The following is a 22,806-nucleotide window of genomic DNA, read 5'->3' on the forward strand; positions in this document are numbered from 1 at the left end:
TCAGAGTTGGAGGGGGACGGTAAGATCTCCTTAAAGGAGTTAAAATCTGAAATTTTTGGCTATGTTAAAGGGGCTTTCCAGCAAGAAAAGGCCACTATGAGGGAGGAGATGCTAGCTCTCTATAGAGAACAAATCTATTATTATTATTATTATTATTATTATTATTATTATTATTATTATTATTATTATTATTAATTGGGTTTATAGACCCCCCTCCCCCGGAGGGCTCAGGGCGGTGCACAACATATAGGTAGAGCACAATATCAGGTTAAAATACAATAAATAAAGATTAAGATGGCTCTAATAAAAATAAACCCTACCCCATTAAAATGCAGCATTATTAATTAAATTAAATTAACTCAAGATGGCGCCTGCTATCAGTTCCCTCAAAAAACCCCAGAGAACCCCAGAGAGAAAGGGGCGGCAGGATCCACAGATATTATAGGCACAGGGAAGGAGGGAGGGGGGCCCTATCAACGGCTAGTCCCCTCAAAGGCCCGGTGGAACAGCTCAGTCTTGCAGGCTCTGTGGAACTCAGCAAGATCCCACAGGGCCCGGACAGCTGGTGGGAGAGAGTTCCACCAGGCCGGGGCCAGAGCTGTAAAGGCTCTGGCCCGGGTGGAGGCCAGCCGTATCATTGAGGGGCCAGGGATCACCAGTAGATTGGCCTCTGCCGAGCGCAGAGACCGATTTGGGACATATGGGGTAAGACGGTCCCGCAGATACGGAGGTCCCAGGCCACTTAAGGCCTTAAAGGTTAACACCAACACCTTGAAAATGATTCGGAATTCAATTGGTAACCAGTGCAAGCGGCGGAGCACAGGTGTAATATGTTCTCGCATGGCACCCCCTGTGAACATACGAGCCGCTGCATTCTGGACCATTTTCAGTCTCCGAATCAGACGCAAGGGAAGAGTCCAGCCATGATAGAGCCAAGATTACAATAGTCCAGCCTGGAGGTGACCGTTGCATATGGACCACAGTGGCCAGAGTCCCAGCTTAGGAGAGTGAAAGGAGCCAGCCGTCGGGCCTGGCGAAGAGATGGTAGAAACGCGACCCGGGTTATATGGAGCCCCTCCCTAGGTCTCCATTGCAAAGAAGGCGAATCCAGGAGTGGGACCCCAGGTCATGAGACAGAGGGGGCTGGTGCCAATATAGCCCCCCCCCTCCCACACAGGCGGCTGGAAATCCCCAACCTCTCCCTCACGCCTCAATAGCCAGGAGGATCTCCGTCTTGATGGATCTCAGTTTCAACCTGCTCTGTTTCAACCAACCAGCCACGGCCTTCTTCAAAAGAAGTGCTGGAGAGCTAGCAGGGGTGGCGGCCATTCCCCTCCATCAACAGAGATGAGCTGGAGTGTCATCGACGCCATATGGTGATGACACGTCCAGCCCAAAAGCTCCCCGCGACTCAACTGAGCAAGGGGTCGCGATATAGATGTTAAATAATAACCCAGGGACAACAGAAAGCTCCTGAGGCAATCTCCACAATGAAGTGAGGCACCTCTGGGATGCTTGGTCCCCCTAACACAACACTTTGCTGCGTCCGGCCTCCCGGAGGAAAGCGAGGCAATCCATTCCAAGGACAGTGCCTCGCACACGGAAGCCAGCAAGGCAGTGGGTCAAAAGGTCGTGATCGACCACATCAAACACTGTGGTTAGATCTAACAAAACCAGCAGCGCCGATCCGCCTCGGTCTAGTTGTAAGCGGAGCAAATCCATGACGGCGACAAGAACAGTCTCTGTCCTATGCCCAGCACGGAAACTGGACTGGAAGGGATCAAAAGCCGATGTGTCCTCCAGGAAACCCCGAAGCTGCTCCAACACCACTCTCTCAATTACCTTCCCCAGAAACAAAAGATTCGAAACGAGTAATGGTGGCCAGATCCACCAAGGATCTAACAATGGTCTTTTTTTCAAGAGTGGAAGCGGACCACCTGCCTCCTTCAACCCACCAGGAAAAAACTTCCTTGCTCAAGGGAGCTATTGATGATACTCAACAGGTGGGGTCGTAGCTCCGCCTGGCACGCTTTAATAAGCCAGGAGGGGCACGGATCCAGAGGACAGGTAGTAGGTCTAACAGCAGCCAGGGCCCTGTCGACAGTGGCTTCTGAGAGCAGGGAGAACTGGGCCAAACAAGGGCCAGAAGACGGCAAAGGAGCCTCCAGTTCACTTATTGTCTCTAAGGTGGCAGGAAGATCTTGGCGGAGCGACATGACTTTATCTGCAAAAAAGCTCATAAATGCCTCACAGCTAATAGCCAATTGACAATTTGTAGACCCCTCAGACAATGAGGTCAAAAACCGAATAATGCGAAACAATTGTGCCGGGTGGGAGCTAGCAGACATGAGGGAGGAGGAGAAGAAACCCTCTTCGCCTCCTTCGTCGCCACCTCATAGGCTTCATAAACGTCCTAAAAGATGCTCGTGTAGCCTCGTCATGAGTTTTCCTCCACACTCGCTCTAGTCGTCTAAGTTCCCGCTTCATTCAGCGTAGCTCCTCCGTATACCAAGGAGCCAGCCGCAAGCGGGGGCGTAAAGGACGCCGGGGAGCAACTACCTCGATGGCATCGGAAAGACGGGAATTCCAGTCTTCCACTAGCTCATTGAGGGTGCCGGTAGGTTCAGAGTCCCGTACAGCATTCAGGAATCCATTAGGATCCATAAGTCTCCGCAGGCGGACAAAAATTCGTCCGTCGCCTAGACAGGGGTGTTGTGGCACGTCCATCCGAACCTTCAGGGCATAACGGTCAGACCATGGCACTCTATCCATAGAGGATAAGACCATATTAACCCCCAACCCAAAGACCAAGTCCAGTGTGTGCCTGGCCTCATGAGTGGGGCCAGAGTTTACCAAGGAGAGGCCCAGTGCCGCCATGGATGAGACTAGGTCCGCAGCCACTGTACATGAGGCGTCGTCGACATGGATGTTGAAGTCCCCCAAGACAATAAGCCTGGGGAACTGCAACGCCCAGTCAGCCACCACCTCAAGCAGCTGCGGCAGGCTATCTCCCGGTGCGCTAGGCGACCGGTACACCAGAAGAACAGCCAACCTCTCCTGGGCCTACCACTCTAGGCCAACACACTCCAGGCCATTGATCTCCGGGACAGGGGCTGCCCTAAAGGGGATGGTATCACGGATGAACATTGCCACGCCATCCCCCTGGCCCCGTGTTCATGACCAGTGTAGGCACGCGAAACCCGGAGGCGAGACCTCGCCCAAGGCGACGGTCTCACCTTCTCGCACCCAGGTCTCGGTGATACAAGCCAGGTCCATCTGCAGTTCCCCGAGGAAGTCCCAGAGAACCGTGGTCTTATTATTTATGGACCTGGCATTGATCAGCACCAACAACGAAGCGGTCTCTCTGAACCCTACCACCTACGTTTCTCGGGATAGGTCGGAGGTCAGAAGGTGAGCGAGTGCATCTTTCTCTCACCCACCTTCTCTCATATGGCCACCGCCTACCGTCATATTTACCGCGTCCCATTATCACTGGGATCCCTGGACCTTTAGGTGGGGCCCCCATTTCCTACCGTCCCCTTCCTTCCTATTACCCCGGCGAAGGCTCTCCACTGTGGTGGACTCGGGTTCGCCACTAATCAAAGAACTAATCCCTAATCTAACTAACAAGCCAGACTAACAATAACAATAGTACAGATAGTACAGTAAACCCACAACTACTAACTAACTAATTATGTGGCTGTAGTAAATAACTACAGTGTCACAGCCACGTAATTACAGGCATAATTAGAGTAAAACGTTTATATGGTGTAATCATTAATAATGCCAAAGTCCAAGCTCCCAGGTAGAATGGAAAAGCCCAAGAGCTTTTAGGGCATGATGTAGGATTCAATGCAAAGCCAGTCAACACTCCTTGTGCCCTCTGGTGGTCACTGATGGTCATGATATAGCAGGCATTATCAGGGAGTCCCTGCCTAGGGCTCACACCACCTAGGCAGAGCCACTCCTGTGTTGATCTCTGTAATCCAAATATATCCAATGTATCCAATGGGATCCAAGAAGGAGGGATGGAAACAAAAACACGAAAATGGAGCAGCAAATGGAGGACCACTGCCACCGGCCTCTAGGTGACGATTGTGCTGCAGCCCACCAGAGGTTTGCCATTCAGTATCAGTTGGTTCCCAGGAGAACAACCACGCTGCTGCTGGATTTCCACGAAGCTGGCCATGCACTGGGAAACCGGCTGTAGATAGATAGAGGGCTGTGAAACTACTTCCTGGTCTCGATCGCCCTCGTCATCCACTGGCTGCGCTGATACCGGGACCCTCGAGGCTGACTCATCCAGGAAGGAAGGTCTTGCTGCCTCATCCAGCGTCACTGGAGCGCCTCGTAAGGCCCCGCCCCCGCAGTCAGGGCCCGACGGTGCAGTCGTTGTCTCTGCAGCCTCGGGCTCAATTACTGTTATTCCCGGCGTGATGATAGATGCTGACGGCTTCGCCCGCCCACTCCGGCTGCTCTGATTTCGCCTGACAGACAACGTAGCGGTCAAGGGGGTCCTGCCACCCACACCCCTGCTGCCACTGCAGTCCTTCGGCCTTCCGAAGCAGCACCACGGCAATATATGTCCAATTGCCGAAAACGTCGTAAGCGGGGAGCACAAAGAGCGAAGGCAAGAAGTAGAAAGCACTGTAGGCATCAAGAATCTCACATACCAGTGCATTCGGCCGCATTCGGCCGTATCCAGGTGCTCTCAAGCAGTTGCAGAGAGATGTATAACTAAACAGATATGCCATATAGTCACACCTCAAGGTGGGTAAAAATACTTTTCCCGGGCTGTAGATATCCAGAGGGATTTTTAGACCTATTGTAGTGGAGCTCTGTTGCTGGGCTCCGACCCAGTTGTCATCTTGTTGAAGGAGGGATGCCGGTGGACTTCTGCTTGGCTGGCAGGCAGGCAGACCAACAGGAGGAACTGTTCCAGGCAGTGCTGAACAGGCTGGCTGCCTTGGGCTGCTGGTGGAACTCCTGTTGTAGCTGCCAGGCCCCACCCCCTGCAGGTGTTCCCAATGGGGTGGGTGGAGAAGGACTCTCACTCCTTCCCAGTGGCAGCAGGCGGCAGCTCACCCGGTGGACTTCCGCTTGGCTGGCAGGCAGGCAGACCAACAGGAGGAACTGTCCCAGGCAGGGCTGAACAGGTTGGCTGCCTTGGGCTGCTGGTGGAACTCCTGCTGGTGGAACTCCTGTTGATGCCTCTGTATGACTGGATTCCCTGCGTGTGAAGACCTCAAGCCCAGCACATAGCTCTGCAGTGTCCCCTCCCCGCCATACTACCAGGGAAAATAAAAGAACAAACCCTGTTTGGCGAACCAAGGCGGCTCTCAAAAAACCCAGATTAAGCCCAGATCTTGGTTCAAATGACTCATCTGACTCAGAGTCGCATAGCAGGGAAGAGGGAGAAGTGTTATCAGACATGGAGGATGTGGGAGAGATACAGGTTACAGAACAATCCTCCCGCTTTTTTAAGTTTGAAGATTACCAATACTTGCTTTCCAAAGCAGTCGCTGCCCTGCATTTAGGGGAGGCAAAGAGTGGGGAGGATGCTTCCAAAAGGAAATCCACATCCTTACACAAGGGGGATGGAGAGTACTTCCCATCCAAAGCTCATTTAAAAAAGGTTTTCCCTTTTCCCGAAAATTTTGAGACGCAGGTCACCAATGAGTGGGACAAACCAGCTGCTAACAGGCAATGTCCTATTTTTTTGAGAAAGCTTTATGCCTTGCCCTCATATGCTAATGCCATCTTACAAGTTCCTATCATAGATGGTCCAGTGGCGGCATTACAATCCACAGGCCTTGTATCCAAGGACGGCAGAGGACAGATTAAAGACCTACAGGATAGGCGGGCTGAACAACTCTGTAAAAGAACACATGAAGCGATGGCCATGGTTATCAGAGCTTCGGCTACAGCCTCAGTTGTTTGCAGAGCATCCATTGGCTGGGCAAGGAAAGTCTTGGAGCTATTGCCAGAGACTGAGACCAGGGGAATTGAGGGAGTGAATAGAATGCTTAAGTCGGCTTGTTTCGCATCTGATGCCACCTTGGATTCCGTGACTTTTGCGGTAAGAGCTATGGCATCTTCAGTGGGTACCCGTAGACTTCTATGGTTAAGGGCATGGCAAACTGATTGGAAATCCAAGGCCTTAGTTGCAGAATGTTCCTTCCAAGGGCATAAGCTTTTTGGAGACGAGCTCAATGAGTTCCTAATTGACCCAAAGGAGAAACCCAAACTCATGCCTAAGTCCTTTCATAGATTTGACAAGAAACAGAGTCTCAACACAAATTTTCGTTCCCATCAGGGACAAATGTTTCAACAGAATTCTCAGCAGTTCAAAAAAGATTTCAGACGACCTTATTGGAACCAAGGTCGACAACAATACAAAAGAGGGTTCGGATCCAGGAAACAGCAAGGAACTGATCGTTCCTTCCAGGATGCGCGCCGGTCTAAGGCATGACGCCAAGGGCGTTGCAGTGGGGGGCAGGCTTCTAAGATACCATCAAGCCTGGAAAAATTCCAAGGCAGATGCTTGGTCCCTAGAAATCGTCTCTTCGGGGTATGTGATAGAATTTGCCCCTCTTCCCCCCAGTCGGTTCCTGCTGTCCCCTCTCTCTTCAAATCCAGAAAAAAGGACAAGAAAACTGGAAGCCATTCATCATCTGCTAAAAATCGAAGCAGTGGAGCCTGACCCAAGAGATCAGCGGGAGAAAGGGGTGTATTCAATCCTCTTTACAGTTCCCAAGAAAAACGGAGAGTGGCAACCCATATTAGATCTAAAATATATCAATCAATACGTAAAGTTAAAGCACTTCAAAATGGAAACGCTGAGATCCATTGCAGACGCTCTCCATCCCAAAGAGTTCCTCACGTCAGTAGACCTATCAGAAGTCTATCTGCATGTTCCCATTTTCGAGGGGCATCGCAGATTTCTAAGATTCGGAATAGGAAAAGACCACTACCAGTTCAGAGCGTTACCCTTTGGCCTGTGTACCGCCCCTCGAGTGTTCTCGAAAGTTCTCATCAATCTAGTGGTGTTGCTCAGAGAGAAAGGCATCAGATTGCACCCTTATCTAGACGACATTATCATACGGTCAGATTCACCAGGTCAAGCTCTTCAGGACAGCAGAATAACCATTCAGACATTAGAGGAACACGGTTTCATAGTCAACCTAAAGAAGAGTTCACTCATACCAACTCAAAGGATAGAACATCTTGGATTCCTGATAGACACCAAGTGCTGCAAAATATTAGTTCCATTAGAGAAACAAAATATTCTGAAACACAAAATTCAACAGGTGACTTCCAAAAACAGATGCCCCATCCTACTCCTGGCCAGCTTGATGGGAATGTTGGTGGCGTACTCCGAAGCAATACAGTGGGGGCGGTTCCGCTCCAGACCACTACAGAGATTTATTCGCCCGTTTCAGGAACTGATAACCAACAGGTCTGCCAGACAGGTGATAGTCCCCAGAACAGTAAAGACCAGTTTACTTTGGTGGACCAAGAAGATCAATCTGAGTCAAGGCAGAATATTCTGGATCAGCTCGACAAAACAGCTATTTTCAGATGCAAGCTTGATAGGTTGGGGCGCAATGCTGGAGGGCATTCCCATTCAAGGGAAGTGGTCCAAGACGGAATCCAAGATGCATATCAATGTTCTGGAACTGAGAGCAATACGATTGGCTTTGCAGCATTTCCAACACCAATTACAGGGGTCACACATACTTGTTCGGACAGACAATGTAGCTGCCAAAACTTACTTGAACAGACAGGGCGGTTCAAGGTCCAAGGCCCTTCAACGGGAAGCTGTCCTTTTGTTTCGCTGGGCAGAGACACACGTCCTGTCAATTCGTGCGGAACACATCAAGGGGACACAGAATGTTCAAGCGGACTGGTTGAGCAGACGGGACAGCCATCCCGGAGAGTGGTGTCTGAACAGAGAAATATTTCTGCTGATATCCAGGACCTTGGGGAACCCGGTGATGGACTTATTTGCTTCTGATCACAACAATCAACTTCCCAGGTTTATGTCCCGGTTCTACCATCCGAGAGCAGAGGCGACGGATGCCTTGTCGTCCACCTGGCCACAAGGAATACTCTACGCCTTTCCACCCTTCCCCTTACTTCCCAGACTGCTGAGGAAAGTCAGAGAGGAGAGAGCACAGATCATCTTAGTAGCTCCCTGGTGGCCAAGGAGGCCCTGGTTTGCAAACATTTTGCAGATGCTGGTACACAAACCATTTCGCCTACCGTTTCGTCAGAATCTACTTCAACAGGGTCCCATTGCCCATCTGGAACCAGAGCGTTTGAACTTAACCGTCTGGAGATTGAGCGGAGACATCTAGAGTCACAAGGATATAGTCCGACTGTCATGGATACCATCTTAGCTTCCAGGAGAATTTTCACAAAATGAATTTACAACACATCCTGGAAAGCTTTTGTCAGATGGTGTTGGAGAAAACACTTATCCCCCACTACACCAGCAGTCAAAGACGTTCTTGGTTTCCTACAAGAGGGTCTAGATTCGGGACTCAAAGCAAACACACTTTCTAGGCAGGTAGCTGCCTTGACATCAGTCATCCCTCGGTTAGAGGGATACCCAACCACTACTCACCCACATATCCTGAGATTTCTCAGGGGAGCAACCTTAAAAGGAAAACCAGTACAGCATCATTTTCCTACATGGAGGTTGCACACAGTGCTACATGCCCTTACGGCACCTCCCTTTGAATCCATTGGGGAGGTTAGTTTAAAATTCCTTAGGATGAAGGTTATTTTCCTTGTAGCCATCACTTTGGCCAGAAGGGTTTCGGAATTGGCTGCCCTATCAGCTAAGCCAACCCTATGCATTTTCCATAAGGATAAGGTGGTACTTCGTACCGATCCCACCTTTGTGCCTAAGGTCAATTCAAATTTTCATAAAAGACAGGAAATTTTTCTTCCTACTTTTTGTCCCGTTCCGAAACATCCTAAAGAAATATATTGGCACAAATTGGATGTTAGGAGAGCTCTTAAGGCTTTTCTCATTAGAACACAGGAATTTAGACGATCAGAATCCCTGTTCATTTCCATTGCCAATCATAATAAGGGACAAAAGCTATCCTCCCAAGCAATTAGCAAATGTCTCAGGGACTGCATAGAGGAGGCTTACAAAGTGCAGAAATTACCAGTTCCAGCAGGAGTCACAGCGCATTCTGTACGTAATGCTTCTACGAATGCAGCATTTAACAATAATGTCCCAGTGACAGAGATTTGTAGAGCAGCAACCCGGTTTTCTCTGTCTACCTTCGTGAGACACTACAGGTTGAATGTTTTTCGTGCAGCAGATGCGGATTATGGCCGCAGAGTGCTGCAGCACATTATTGGAGAGGATTTTGATCCCACCCTGTAAATGACTGTGACACTGCTAGGGGAGGTCACCCAGATGTTCTCTCGCTCAATGGAGAAACGACATTGGTCTTACCTGTGAAGGGTACTTCTCCATTGAGTGATTGAGAACATCTGCCCCCCCCCAAATTAGTTAGTCATGCATCCTCTCCTGATTCTCAACAGAAACTAGTTCTTATTCAGAGTTTTTTCCAGGTGTTTTTCCTCTGTGTTGGAAACCGATATTCATTGACAGTTCCTCCTGTAGCTGGTGGTTCCTTGGCTACCCTAGTTGATATTCGTGATTATGCTATTGTTGTTGGAACTAACTATTTGTTTATCTCTGAAGTCAAGCCTGTTTTTTCTTGGCGGAGAAAGTTTCAGTTTTTTTATTGAAGACATAGTGACAGACACTGCTGATTGGAGGAACCAGAACTGGCAAGAGGAGGGCAGAGTCGAAGCAGAGGGAATCCTGGGAATTTTTTTTTCATAATCCCTGCCTCCCTGATTGGTGGATTACCAAATACCCAGATGTTCTCAATCGCTCAATGGAGAAGTACCCTTCACAGGTAAGACCAATGTCGTTTTTAGGTTTTGTCAAAATATTATAAACAGATTTCAATAGAATGTCCACAAACAAATATTAAAAGCAGAAGCCTGTTTTAAATATAAAACTTTAGGACTGTTTGGGCTAAATTTGCAGTGGAACTTATCTCCATTTCTATAAGCTTTTGTCAGAATCACACCAATGAGGACTTTGGACAGCAATTTACATTGTGTGCATTGCAGCTCTGTCCCTATGTGTTGAAATCAGAGCTGTTATCAAGGGAAAATGCTCAAAGACTATTCCTGTAGCCAAAATAAATTAAAAGCCTCAATGAATGACTGATGAAACTCTTAAATTGCTAAGTGAGGGCATCTGCCCTCTCCCCAGTCTCTGTGGATCCCCCTTAGGGAATAGACCAGTGATGCTACTGTGCACTGGCAGCTAGCTGCCCTCTGCTTTTGTGACCCTCACTGTAAATGCTCTCTCTATCATAAAGAGTAACATAAGAATACTAACAAAATATTTCTTAATTTGCCTACTTAAATGAAACTACTCATTTGACCCAATGGATGTGAGCAAACACAAAATGTATATATCTGTTGTGGATAACCATCATCACTGTAAACTCTTAGGCTCATTCCGCACATGCAGAATAATGCACTTTCAAACTGCTTTCAGTGCTCTTTGAAGCTGTGCGGAATAGCAAAATCCACTTGCAAACAGTTGTGAAAGTGGTTTGAAAATGCATTATTTTGCATGTGCGGAAGGGGCCTTATTTATTGTTTCTAGTGCGTTTTAACAAGCATTTTCACTGTAAAGGACAATGCTTATCTCAGTGTGCCAAATGTAAGGACATAAAACCTAAGGACACTACCCATTTGTGACTATAACATTAACATAATCTCCCAACATACACAAATAATTTACATCATTTCAGAAAAGTCTATTAAAATTGTAATAACTTACCGACAATAATCTGTTGAATAGTTGTTCTTTCTGATGTTGCAGATAGCACTCTGTCTGTGCCAGATACTTTAACGTACCCATTAACTCGGTTTTCTTTGTAAGAATAATAGACATTGTCATTGTCCCACAGTAGCATGGATGAGACTGCTGAATTTACAACTATCATATCTAAAGTTCCACCTATAGGTGCAGGTCTGAAAAAATCTCTCAAGAACCACTGACCATCTTCATCAAACACTGCCAGAAGAAACATCCAGTAGGAACTACACCCACTGCAGGCTATCAAGAAAGCGATTTCAGAAATACGTGAATCATAGCAAGCGTTGATCACTTCTATGTCAACGTTTGATCTCAGTCCTAGAAGGTTCTTTAACATTACTGTATCCACTATACGGAAAAATAAGTTGCCATCTCTTCCAAGAAAAATGGCATCTTCTGTCCACATGATAAATTCACTTAAGACTCCAGAATTCTTTTCCTGTGGGGAATGAGGAAGGGCTTTCAATCAAATTATTCAAAGATCTAACAAAATTTACCAAAAAAATTAAGGTCTTACATAAATAGACTTTAAGAGTAAAAACAATTTGAATTACAGGCTCTAATGAGTTGATAAAAATAATGGATAGCATTGAGTGGCAAACGAAATATAAGTGGAGGACCTGCAAGGAATCCAATTTTCTCCACACTTCTTTGACTTTATCTCCAGCTTCCCCCCAGCTTCTCTGTATTACCTCATGCTCCTCTACCTCTTACTCTCCTTGGCTCTGGTTTTCCACTCCTTCCTTCAGCTCTCCTGAGGGTATTACACTACTATGCCAATTCTAAATGGCAGAACACAAGGAAAAGGCCTCAGTTTGCATTGGAATTATGCTGGCACCATTATTAATTGCTAAGGCAAACAAGTGTTTCGTTGTACAGGGATATTTCTTCATATGTGGGTGCTTTTCTTACCTGCTATGTTGCAGGGATTTCAGGTTGCTCAATCCAGGGGGGGAGGGCTAAGCGTATCTGGGAAGCAGCGTGAGCCTGAACCAACATAAGTGGTTGACAGCATCAGTGGCACCTACATCAGTGGACAGCGGGCAGGCACTGCACATCCCAACAGTGCCCAATCTAGAAGAGGTTGCCTCCCCAGGGCTGCACCATGTCAAAGACCAGCCAGGTTCAGAGGGTATTGAGAACTCTTTTGATGAAGAGCCAGCAGAAAGCCATGGCTCTTGTCCACAGTCAATAGTAGAAATGGCACTGGGGGAAGCAGCCCCTGTGGGGTCAGGCATGAACCCAAGTGCACTCCTGGCAGCCCAGCACAGGTCCCGCATGGACAGCGAGGAGGAGTACTTGCAAGAGCAGGTCTGAGGCAGCCGGCAAGTGCACAACATTATAGGCCCTTCTGAGTAGCCTTGCCTTTATAATCAGCTGGAAAGCAGTGGCGTACCTAGGCAAACTGGAGCCCTGGGCAAAACCTGAGTTTGACGCCCCCCCATGGGTGGCCACCCTTCCCCACCGTGACCAAACAATGATTTTTTCCAACAGGTCGTTTCAAAGTCACCATCACATTATAGAACATTCCCCAACTCACAAATCTGAACACAGTAATGGGCCATGCCACACAGCAGAAATAATTTTTGGAAAACATTTTCAAAATGCTTTCAAAATGTTTTATTACTGCTATGAAAACATTTTATGGTGTTGTATCCAGTCCCCCCAATTGGGGGAAACAGCATCACTTTCAATGTTATTTAAACTGGGGACCCCAGATTCTCCCTTTAAGGTGGATTTAAAAGGAGAATCTGGGCTCCCTAGTTTAAACGATGCTGGAATCCACCCCCAAACAGCATAATTTTCAATGGTGTTTAAACTAGGGAGCCCAGATTTTCCTTTTAAATCCACCTTAAAAGGAGAATCTGGGGTCCCCAGTTTAAATAACTTTGAAAGTGATGCTATTTGGGGGTGGATTCTCCCCCACCCTGAAACAGCATCACTTTCAATGTTTAAACTGAGGCCCTTTGATTCTCCCTTTAAATCCATGCCGAAGGGAGTGGATTTAATAATAATAACATTTATTAGGCATTGAGAGAATAAAAGAAAGAAAGAAAACAAGCACTGGCAGGAAGGGCATGGGTTTAAAAGGAGAATCTGGGGAAATTTAGGGGGTGCCTGCTATCAGGGGTGCAATTATTATGATAGCAGCACCAAAATTTCAGAGTTATCTTCGTGAGACCCTACTGATGATACCACCCAGGTTTGGTGAAGTTTGGTTTAGGGAGTCCAAAGTTATGGATCCTCAAAGGTGTAGCTCCCATCTACTATTAGCTCCCATTGGAAACAATGGGGGATGTGGGCACTTCCTTTAGGAGTTCATAACTTTGGACTCCCTAAACTCCTGGAAATGATATCATCAGGGAGAGACATCTTCAAAAAAGTCCCCTAAAAATGTTGGTGCTGCCTAAGAGCTAAAGCTAACTTCGTAGCCCTCTGCAGGCCAAAAACAGAAAAACCTGCAGTTTTTGTGCCCCCTACAAGGGGGCGCCCTGGGCAACTGCCCACTTTGCCCAATGGGAGGAACGCCTCTGCTGGAAAGGGCATAGCTGCATGGAAGCAAGATGTTGAATTGCTGCTGACCTTGTGGCTGGGGACCACTCTGAACTCTCTCTGAACTATCTGCTCTGTCTTGACCTTGGCCTGAATCTCTGGACTTGTGTTTTTTGTTTACCATTGGGCTTGTTGCTGTGAGTGTTGGAACTTTTGTGCTTGACTTTTGGAATACAACTTTGACTGTGGAAACTAGACTCTGTATGTGTGTGTGTGAGCAGGTACCAGGGAATTATGACAAACCAGTACAACTGAGGACACCAGTGTGATTTGGGATAGGCTAAGGGGCATTCCTGGGGATGGAATGGATTTTAATTGGGCTTATATTGGGCTTTCAGTCCAGGAATGCCCCCTCCCCGGCTGCAGACTTATGCCATACTCTAGGCATACATGTTGTACAGAAAAATGAAGCCTTGCCTCTTTTTATGTGTGCATGTGTACGTGCGTGTGTTTTTGTGTCAAGGGAATGTCAACCTTCAGTCAATTTGTAGCGTGAATGTACATAGTGAATATATAATTTCAACATTTAATAATAGAGAGGCTGACAAGGGAGAGTCCATTTTGAACACTGAAAGCCTAATTTTGGTGTCTTTAGGTTTCTGGTTCAAAGCCCACAGTGCTCAAAAATGCTTCCACCCCAAGGGTTAGGTTAGGTCTTTGATAAAAGCAGCCGGAGTGGTGGATCAGAGTTAGAGAACTGCAAACTCAAATGTCTAATCTACTGTGAATCTCACTGGGTGAACTTGGGCTAATTGCTCTCGTTCAGCCAAAACTACATCATAAGATTATTGTCTGAATATAACATACACCCCAAGATGCTCTGAGGAAGGATAAGATAAAAATGCGAAATTTTATATATATATTTCTTGGGCTTAAGCTTCAGGGGCAGCAGAAAAAAGAGAGCCAAAAAAGCTGTAATCTTTTTGGGCTTTGGCTAGATAGTCATTCTTTTTTTGGCCAACCCCCCCCTCCCCCCGGCAAAATTGTTTTTTTGGGAGTGTTTTTTGGGGGGGCTTAGCTTTATCCAAATACAAAGCCCTAGTCTATAATTGATACTTCCTGGGCACAAGCCTTTGTCTCGAACAGCTTTATGAGGCTTGAGATGACTTTGACTTTTAAATTGATCACAACTTTGTCTCAAATTTTATAACTATTTTTTCAGACATATAGCATTGACTAACAATGACTAATTTATATTACACTGGGAGTGTAATCTATCTTTAAAAAGGAGATATTATTTATGTTGTGTTTCCGTAGTAAATCTGTGAGTCATGCAACCATAGCTTTATTATGATGTCATGTTTTGTGGAATGCTGGTGCAATCTAGTTGGTATCAATAGCATGTCAGGATAAGGCCATGGAGACCCTTGAGCAGTCAGATCTATTGACTAGTATAGCTTAAATAAAAACTAGACCTCAAACAGTGCACTTCTACAAACACTTTCCTTGGAGAAACCCACTGAATCTACTTGAATGGAATTCTGAGTAGATCTTGAAACGAAGGCATTTTAAGTATACACAAGTACTTTAAATAACTCACTTTTTCTGGATATTCAGATGCACACCACATTCTTCCCTGTAATCCTTTAATTCCTGATTCTGGAACAGTACTTCCTCCAAGTCTGTAAACACCACTGCTTACTACCAAAAAAACACTACCTTGTATTAAAAATAAAGTGCTGTCATACCCTAGGGCTACATGTGTGACAGCATAAGGTAATATTCCATTTATCACGGTGGATGGGAATTTGATTTCATCTGAAGTTTTGAATCCATCAACAGTCAGAAATGTTCCAATTTCTGTCACCAAAACTGCTTTTGTTGGAAAACAGGCACTCCATGACAAGATGATATCACTGCTAGGTGGGGATGAGATGCTGACTTCATATGTGTGAAACAAATTATTTTCTGGGTTGACAATGATAAAAGGAGTATCAGCAACAAAACAATCCTGAAAAGTAATTTCTTTTCCCAGGATGTCTGCAACGATGTCATGTGAATTGGAAGGTACTTTAACTTTCCAGAATCTGAAGACAGAAAAAAGCCAATCCTATTAAAAGCCAGCAATCCAAACCATGTTTATTTGAAAATAAATTTGTAATTCATGGGCTAATTCCATACAGTGCTTCCAAGATCATGGTACAGTATACATCTTAGTAAGAAAAGCAGATTTTTCCTTATTCCAGAGATAAGATCAGTTTCAGTGTTATTTTAATCAGTGTGTCATAAGAAGATTGATATCTACAACCTTAGGTACTGTCTTTCATGCTATCAGGAAGAAATTAGGCACTTTCTCCCTACTCTGACTGTCAAGATGGTTGTAAGTATATCAACAACTTTTTCATATTAGAAATAATTTACAGTTAGCCACAGACAGTGGAACAGTAAGTGCAAATACAAAATGGTTTCAAAAATAGTAAACTATTTAGTGAACTAAAACTAGATTATCTGCACACTTAGAAGAACTAGTTGGTTCTAAGAAAAGTTGGATCAAAAACATGGATCAAATGCCATCTAAAGATCACCATCCATTCACTGTGATAATACAACCTGGAAATTAATGTATCAATTAATGCTAAAAAAACCCCTTAAAAATAAGTGAGAGTCACAATAACTTGAACAGCTGATCAAGCTTGAAGCAATTGTGGAATTCCAGATGCAAAACAAATGAATTCTATATTGTTAAGAGAACATGGAAGACAGCAAGTATGCAGAAGAGAATGAAGTCATCCATTTTTCTGAAGCCTTTAGAAAAATATTAGTCTGACAAGACTTCTGCCAAGTGTAATTGAAAAGTCATCTTTTCCATGAGTGCAAAAAACTATACAAGATATAAGTTAAGCAAGAATATTTATATTTATATTCCCATAAGAGCCCTAGAAAAAAAATCTCAAGTCAAACAAGCTGAATTTATTTTATTTCAGCATAACTCACATATAAAATTTAAAAAAATTGTTTAACTCCTCTAAATAGGATTCCAGCTTGCTGACACCTGTCAGAAAAAAGATAATACTCTATCTCAGTCTTCCTTGAGGTAAAGCAGCTATCATGTTTCCCTGAAAATAAGACAGGGTATTTTATTAATTTTGGCACCAAAAGATGAATTAGAGCTTATTTTCGGGGTAGGGCTTATTTTAGGGGAAATATGGTACCTTCACAATTCATTAAGGCAGGTTCTCGGCAGCCCCATTGCTTCCCTGTCACGTGTGATACAAGCTGCATCCTCATTGGCAGGGAGCACTCTGCTGGATCACACCATCCTGATCTGTAACTACCTGTAGGAGTTTTATTTTTTTGGAATAGGAGGCTTATATTTTTTAGCCTCACTCAAAAAAATCATAAAAAAACATCATGATAGAGAGCTTATTTTTTTAGGGGTAGGTCTTATTTTGGGAGAAACCACGAGTGCCTCCCAACACTTTATTGGTATGAAAGTAGCAAAACTGATTTACCAACAGACAAACCAGGCAATTCAGTATGTTCAGCAATTGCAAAAAAACAATATGACTTTTGTAAATAAGCCAAAAGCGGGGGGGGGGGGGGGGCAATTGGCCAGTGGGGTCCTAATATTTTTCTGAAGGCCTCAAATGTTGACAGCAGTAGAATCATTTAAAATGAAGAATGATGGAGGTTTTTTTCCTCAATTTAGTGTCCTGGATGAAGATTTTGGGAGTTGGATGCTATTCCAAACTGTTTATCTTTCTCCCAGAATTCCTCACAACCACCCAACATATCTACAATAAAGACCTATATATATATATATATATCAGAGATATATTGAATCTCGATAAGGATTTCAGAGGAGATTTTTGCCACACGGATGACTTTGCTCAGACTGTATACTAAATCCTGGAAAAGTTGCAGCCCTTCAGTATACAGGTTCAAAGGACAATGGCTAATAATGGGTAGTTAAAACTGAGACAGAGAAAAGTGAAAATCAAATGTGTTCCTTTTTCAAGAGACATCAGGTCAGCATTTTCATGCCTCTGCTAATATTAAAAAAAAGGTGGCAGAGTATATAAAAATGTAAAGAACTAAGAATGGGAGGATTCTTAAGTGAGAAACTGAGTGTTGGTTAATCTTTTTCTTTCTCAGAGCAAAAGAGGTAGCTGCAAGAGTTGACATCAGTATTGTAAATTAAACATTTTGTGTATAAATGAGAAAAGTGATAGAAATCTTTAAAAACCATTATATATACAAGCAATTAAATATTTTCAGCTTGAAAATTTCTGAACAATTTATCTCCCAGAAGAAGCAAAATTCTACATTCTATTCTCAAGTTCCAAATGCTTATTTTAGAATGGACATGTTTCTTATTTCAATACTGCTTGCCAGTGAAGCATACCACACTCTTATAGATGTGTGCATTTGCAGCCCAAAAACACCCCAGAGCCATTTCAGGTTGGGAAAATGGTGCAGAATGGAGGCTGCACCCACTTCCTGCCATGCCATGGTTCTGGTCTAAATTGGGCCCTGAAGTGCCTGTGGAAATAAGTTCACTACAACTGAAGCAGTGAATGCAAACTGGGCTGAGTCATGGAGCAATGTATTGGCTAGGTTAAGCTTGAATATTGGAACGTAAGTATAATCTGATATGTATCAGTGAGACTTGATGGGATGAGTTTAATAATTAGAATAGAGGAATTAAGGAATACATCTTGTTCAAAAGAAACAGATTCAACAGAAAAAGAGAGGCAATAGTATTATGAGACCTGCATGGAAATCCATGAATGAGAGCAGAAACCCTGTTGAATGTATCTGGATAAGGACAGAAAGTGGAAGAAACAAAGGTGATATAGTTCTGGCAGTATGCTACAGATTTTTTAAACAATTGTTGGATCTGGATTATGCTTTTCTGTGGCAAATTCTCATATAGTGGTAAATAGGAGAGTTCAACTATCCTGACATCTGCTGGGACTTGATCATTGATAGGAATGGGTAGTCTAATAAATACTTGACAGCCCATTGATACATTGACAGCCCATTGACAGTTCCCAAAAGCTTAACTCTGACCAACAGGGAAGAACTGAACATGACAAGATTCCAGACAGAGAGTGATCACATCATCTTCAAATTTATAATAATAAGGGATGTGAAATGGAGCATCAACGGATTAATAGCATGGACTTTAGGAATGCTGATTTCAAGGAGCTGAGGGAAATACATTCGTATGACTTGAAGTTCTAAGAAAAAGAAAAGGGGGAAAATGAAATACTGAAGGCATATAAGCAGAAACATGGCATTCAGATCGCATGTAATAGTTTTACTGTAATCTATACTCATTAGGCCTCCTCTGAAGTACTGTGCCCAACTCCGGGCAACTCATTGTAAGAAGGACATCAACAAATACAGTGTGTCCACAGCTAACCAATTAAGATGGTGGACCATCTGGAAACCAAGTTCTATGGGGAAAAGTTGAAAGTGGTGAGCTCATTCAACTGGGAGAACAGAAAACTATGGGGAGACATGGGTCAGTTACACGCAAGTTGTCTGCTGCACGATGGGGGTGAATGTCTGTCATGGCAAGATTTCTTGTATGGACATATTTCCTCATGCCCCGCTTTCACTTGCCATTTTCTCCATGGCAAGCGAGACTACTTCTAGCCTAATTTTAATTTGCTTCACCATCAGAGTGGGAAAGATTTGCCAGTGAACAGTTTTGCCCCGGACATCTTCCCTCCATGCATGGCCAGTATTTCCACCCCCTCGCACTGCCATTCACACCTTCCCCCTGGCCCTGCCTTTCATGTTGCCAGCTGCTTCAAATCAGAGAAAAGAAACTAACTTTCATGGGCTTAGCCAAAACACACCAACCTCTAATTTTCATATGGATATACTGAGATGTTGATATAATAATAACAAAGAGTGCTTGGAAATAATAAGCCTCTTTGGAGGCATCAGTTAATAATAATTTTTAAAAAGATATATCTATATGAACTTGCCTTGGAAAAGGCTACATACAAATTATACTCACAATAAAAGAAAAATGGCTGTCTTTTACAAAAATACAAATACTGGTATATCCTGTGAGATTATATATAGTCATATTGAATAAGCAATTTTACAAAAAACAATAATTTTATTAAAATATTAATATTTATTATTATTTTTTAAAGAACATTACCCCTCTTCTGGAAATGCAGTGGAAGCATAGTGGTTGCTTTTTATACGTGTCTTGACCTTAGGAAACTGTCCCAGAATCCAGAATTGCTTGCTAAGTGTTCTTGAGTACTAATAAAAATAATCAGTTTCATATTTTGAAAATACATTTATAATTTTTAAAACAGGTCTTTCAGTTTTGAAAATGCAATTTTGAATCTCCTCCCCTAATTATTCATACATCATGAAGAAGACAAGCTGGGTCTGGGGTTTTCCAGCTAGGCCAAATAATGCTCATGACAGCAGTCGGTCAGCATACAGGGGGAAAGCTGCAGCCCTATGTATGCCACTCATGATGCAAACTGGGCATACTCAAGGATTGGGGAATGCAGCAACTATTGAACCACTGCATGAATTTCTCACATGAATAAAATTATGCTCAAAATCTTACAACTAAGATTATTACCATATATAAAATGAAAAATGCCTGATGTTCGATGAGTGAAACCTCTCTAGAACTGGTTATTTAGGAATTGACACTGGTGATATAGTTCTCAGTTGTGAGGGAGCTACCAGTGTCAAAGTTCACTATGGCCCTTGGAGAACTGATGTTGGAGATCAAGGTATTGATTATCAGAGAGATAAAAGAATAAGATTAAGGAACATCCACATAGTATTTGGTAAGGCATGACTTCAGAATCTAGGATATTAGGTCAAATTCTGGCTGTTCAGGAATTGTCCAGTGTCAAAGGACATAGTGTTATGTGTAAAAATCAGCCTTGGTAAGAATGAGAATGAACATATATGACTTCCTGGTACCAAGGTTGTTTCTTTGGGTTATTAGATATGACATGAAAAGAGCCTGCTCCCAAAGTGTTGCTCTGAGCCACTGAAACGCTCCAACACGCCTCCTTGATAAATGAGGGTGAATAGGACTCAGCTTGTGCTCTCCATCAAGACAGAAAAAGCAACAATGCCTCCTAGAGTTGGACCCTTTTCCACCATACTTCAGGCACTTTTTACAACAGGACAGCTGTGTTATTAGTGAATGGCTAAAATTGCCTGTGAGAGCGGATCCAAAGCTAAGCTGATGAAGTGTGTGTGGTAGTGGGGGGTGGGGGGGGGTGGGGGTTAGAAGGAACAAAATTCTGGCCACAAAGGTACTGAAAAGAGTCCAACAACACTGCTTCAGTAGCAACAAAGAACTACATGAAATGGTATTCTATACCAATTTAGGCATGTGTATTAACGCTTTTGAAAGCAGGGATGGTCTTCAAATTTCTTTTGGTTTTCTAACTGGTTTGCAGAGGTAACAGAGAGTCCCAACAATGTGACTGTACAGAGGCCATCACACAGAGTGCCATCACATCTGCACAGAGTAAGATTTCCCTTGATTTCACACAACTCCACAATTCTATGATACCAGATACATTTCTACACAATTATCCCTTTAATTAATTTGAAAATCTTCAGAGATTTGTGTGTATAGGAATGGTCACATCACCTTTAAAGATTACAAAAACAACATACTAGGGGTGGTGTAGTTGCTATGTTGTTTCTTTCTGAAGGTTCAGCATTCTCTGGATCAAAAATCCATATAATGACATCCTGGAAAATAAAAAATGGAAAATGTTAATAGTCTACGATAAATTTTTTTCTGTACTTTTGTTCCCAGAGGTAATAGTATTTTCTGTACAATAGCCTTTCTCCATTTCATGTTCCCAAGTATCAGTGAGCACCCCATCTCCCTTATGCCAAGAAACTGTTTTTTCTGCCAAAAAATACTCAATGGTGAACATTGCTCATATGGTCACCAATGGTAATAGATGCTTGCAGAGTAGTTGGTTTTCCAGCTTCTAACCTGTATGAAGGGCTTGCAGGTTCAGATGCAGCCCTCAGCCAATGTATATGGATGGATAGCAACCTAACTTTTATATTCACCCACAAATTTCTCAAGCCATGACTGGCTCTCATGCCATACTCCCAGTGGGTTTTGTTGTCCTGTATAAACATTTTCTTGTAGACATTTTGCTTGAAATCTTCTCTCAGCTGTCCTTATTATCTTCTCTCAGCTGCCCTTCTTTCAGCTGCCCTTATCTTCTCTCAGCTGCCCTTATTTTCAGGGGGTCCAAAGGCTCTTAGATCATATACTGTGAGCATATACATGAGCAGCTGGGACAGTAACTTGGAACAGACCACAGAGTGACAAGAAGGGCATATGTATTGGCCAATAAGTCTGGCTGAAGAGGTCAGTTTCTAAGTACGTTAGGATGACACTCTAGTTGGAACCATCATCTACTTCTAGCTCCTGTGTTCTGCTATGGCCTGTTCCCCAAAACCCTAAGTACAGTTTTGGTTCTGTTTGTTATTTATTTAAAACATTCATATGCTGCTTTTTCTACCCAATTGATCTCGAAGGCAGTACATGTAAAAACATTTAAACAATTATCAACATTTAAAATTATAAAATAATTCAATAAAAACACAAACAATACCAGAAGAAAGTGGGGTCAATAACAGTTATTGGGGATATGTACAATGAAACAAAAAAAAAAACTCCTTTAGCTGCGGGTGGAAGACACCAAAAGAGGGAAATAGATAACTCGCTGGGGAGAGAGTTCCAAGGTTTGGATGCCATGATCAAGAAAATATTTTCTTGGGTCACTGCCCATATAGCCTCAGATGGCAGGGCACTGGCGTAATGCCCATTGGGTAAGGTGGGCAGCTGCCCAGGGCATCACCTTGTGGGGGATATCAAAATGCTGGGTTCATTTTTGGGTATTTTTATTGGTTTTCCATTTTTGGCCTTCAGGGGACACAGTTTTTAGGCTAGCAGCACCAAAATTTCAGTGTATCATCAGGAGACTGTCCTTACGCTACCCCCCAGGTTTGGTGAGGTTTGGTTCAGGGAGTCCAAAGTTATGGACTCCCAAAGGGGGTGCCCCTATCCCCCATTGTTTCCAATGGGAGCTAATAGGAGATGAGGGCTACAGTTTTGAGGGTCCATAACTTTGGCCCCCCTGAACCAAACTGCACCAAACCTGGGGGGGGTATCGATAAGAGCAGTCTCTGATCTAAGACCCTGAATTGAGATTTTGAGACTGTGACTTCATTAATGTGCCCCCCCCAGCCTGCAACCCCCATTGACAGCAATGCAGAAAACTCAATGCAGAACAAAGATTTTTGGGCAAATTTCGGGATGTTCTTGCAGGGAGGGCATT

At 44.0% G+C, this 22,806-nt stretch overlaps 2 protein-coding genes across 3 annotated transcripts in view; both read right to left on the reverse strand.

Annotated features, from left to right (window-relative positions):
* LOC125437500 (cation channel sperm-associated auxiliary subunit epsilon-like) overlaps window positions 1-15,354 on the reverse strand; it is a 60,166-nt gene extending 44,812 nt beyond the window's left edge. Inside the window, exons 1-2 of the mRNA XM_048505077.1 lie at window positions 15,027-15,354; window positions 10,895-11,372 (exon numbers count right to left, since the gene is read on the reverse strand). Coding sequence (XP_048361034.1) covers window positions 10,895-11,372; window positions 15,027-15,056 — 508 coding nt within the window. The 5' untranslated portion in view covers window positions 15,057-15,354. The remainder of the gene's footprint in view (window positions 1-10,894; window positions 11,373-15,026) is intronic.
* A 4-nt stretch (window positions 15,355-15,358) lies between these two features.
* LOC125426569 (cation channel sperm-associated auxiliary subunit epsilon-like) overlaps window positions 15,359-22,806 on the reverse strand; it is a 42,314-nt gene continuing 34,866 nt past the window's right edge. Inside the window, exons 6-8 of one of the 2 annotated variants that reach the window (XM_048485006.1) lie at window positions 21,116-21,193; window positions 19,611-19,717; window positions 18,586-18,669 (exon numbers count right to left, since the gene is read on the reverse strand). In XM_048485006.1, the coding sequence (XP_048340963.1) occupies window positions 18,630-18,669; window positions 19,611-19,717; window positions 21,116-21,193 (225 nt within the window). In that variant the 3' untranslated portion in view covers window positions 18,586-18,629. Of the gene's footprint in view, window positions 15,514-18,585; window positions 18,670-19,610; window positions 19,718-21,115; window positions 21,194-22,806 lie in introns of those variants that run through there. The other variant, XM_048485016.1, reaches the window with a different exon arrangement.

Source organism: Sphaerodactylus townsendi, linkage group LG01 (assembly GCF_021028975.2).
Source record: "Sphaerodactylus townsendi isolate TG3544 linkage group LG01, MPM_Stown_v2.3, whole genome shotgun sequence".
Lineage (NCBI taxonomy): Eukaryota > Metazoa > Chordata > Lepidosauria > Squamata > Sphaerodactylidae > Sphaerodactylus > Sphaerodactylus townsendi.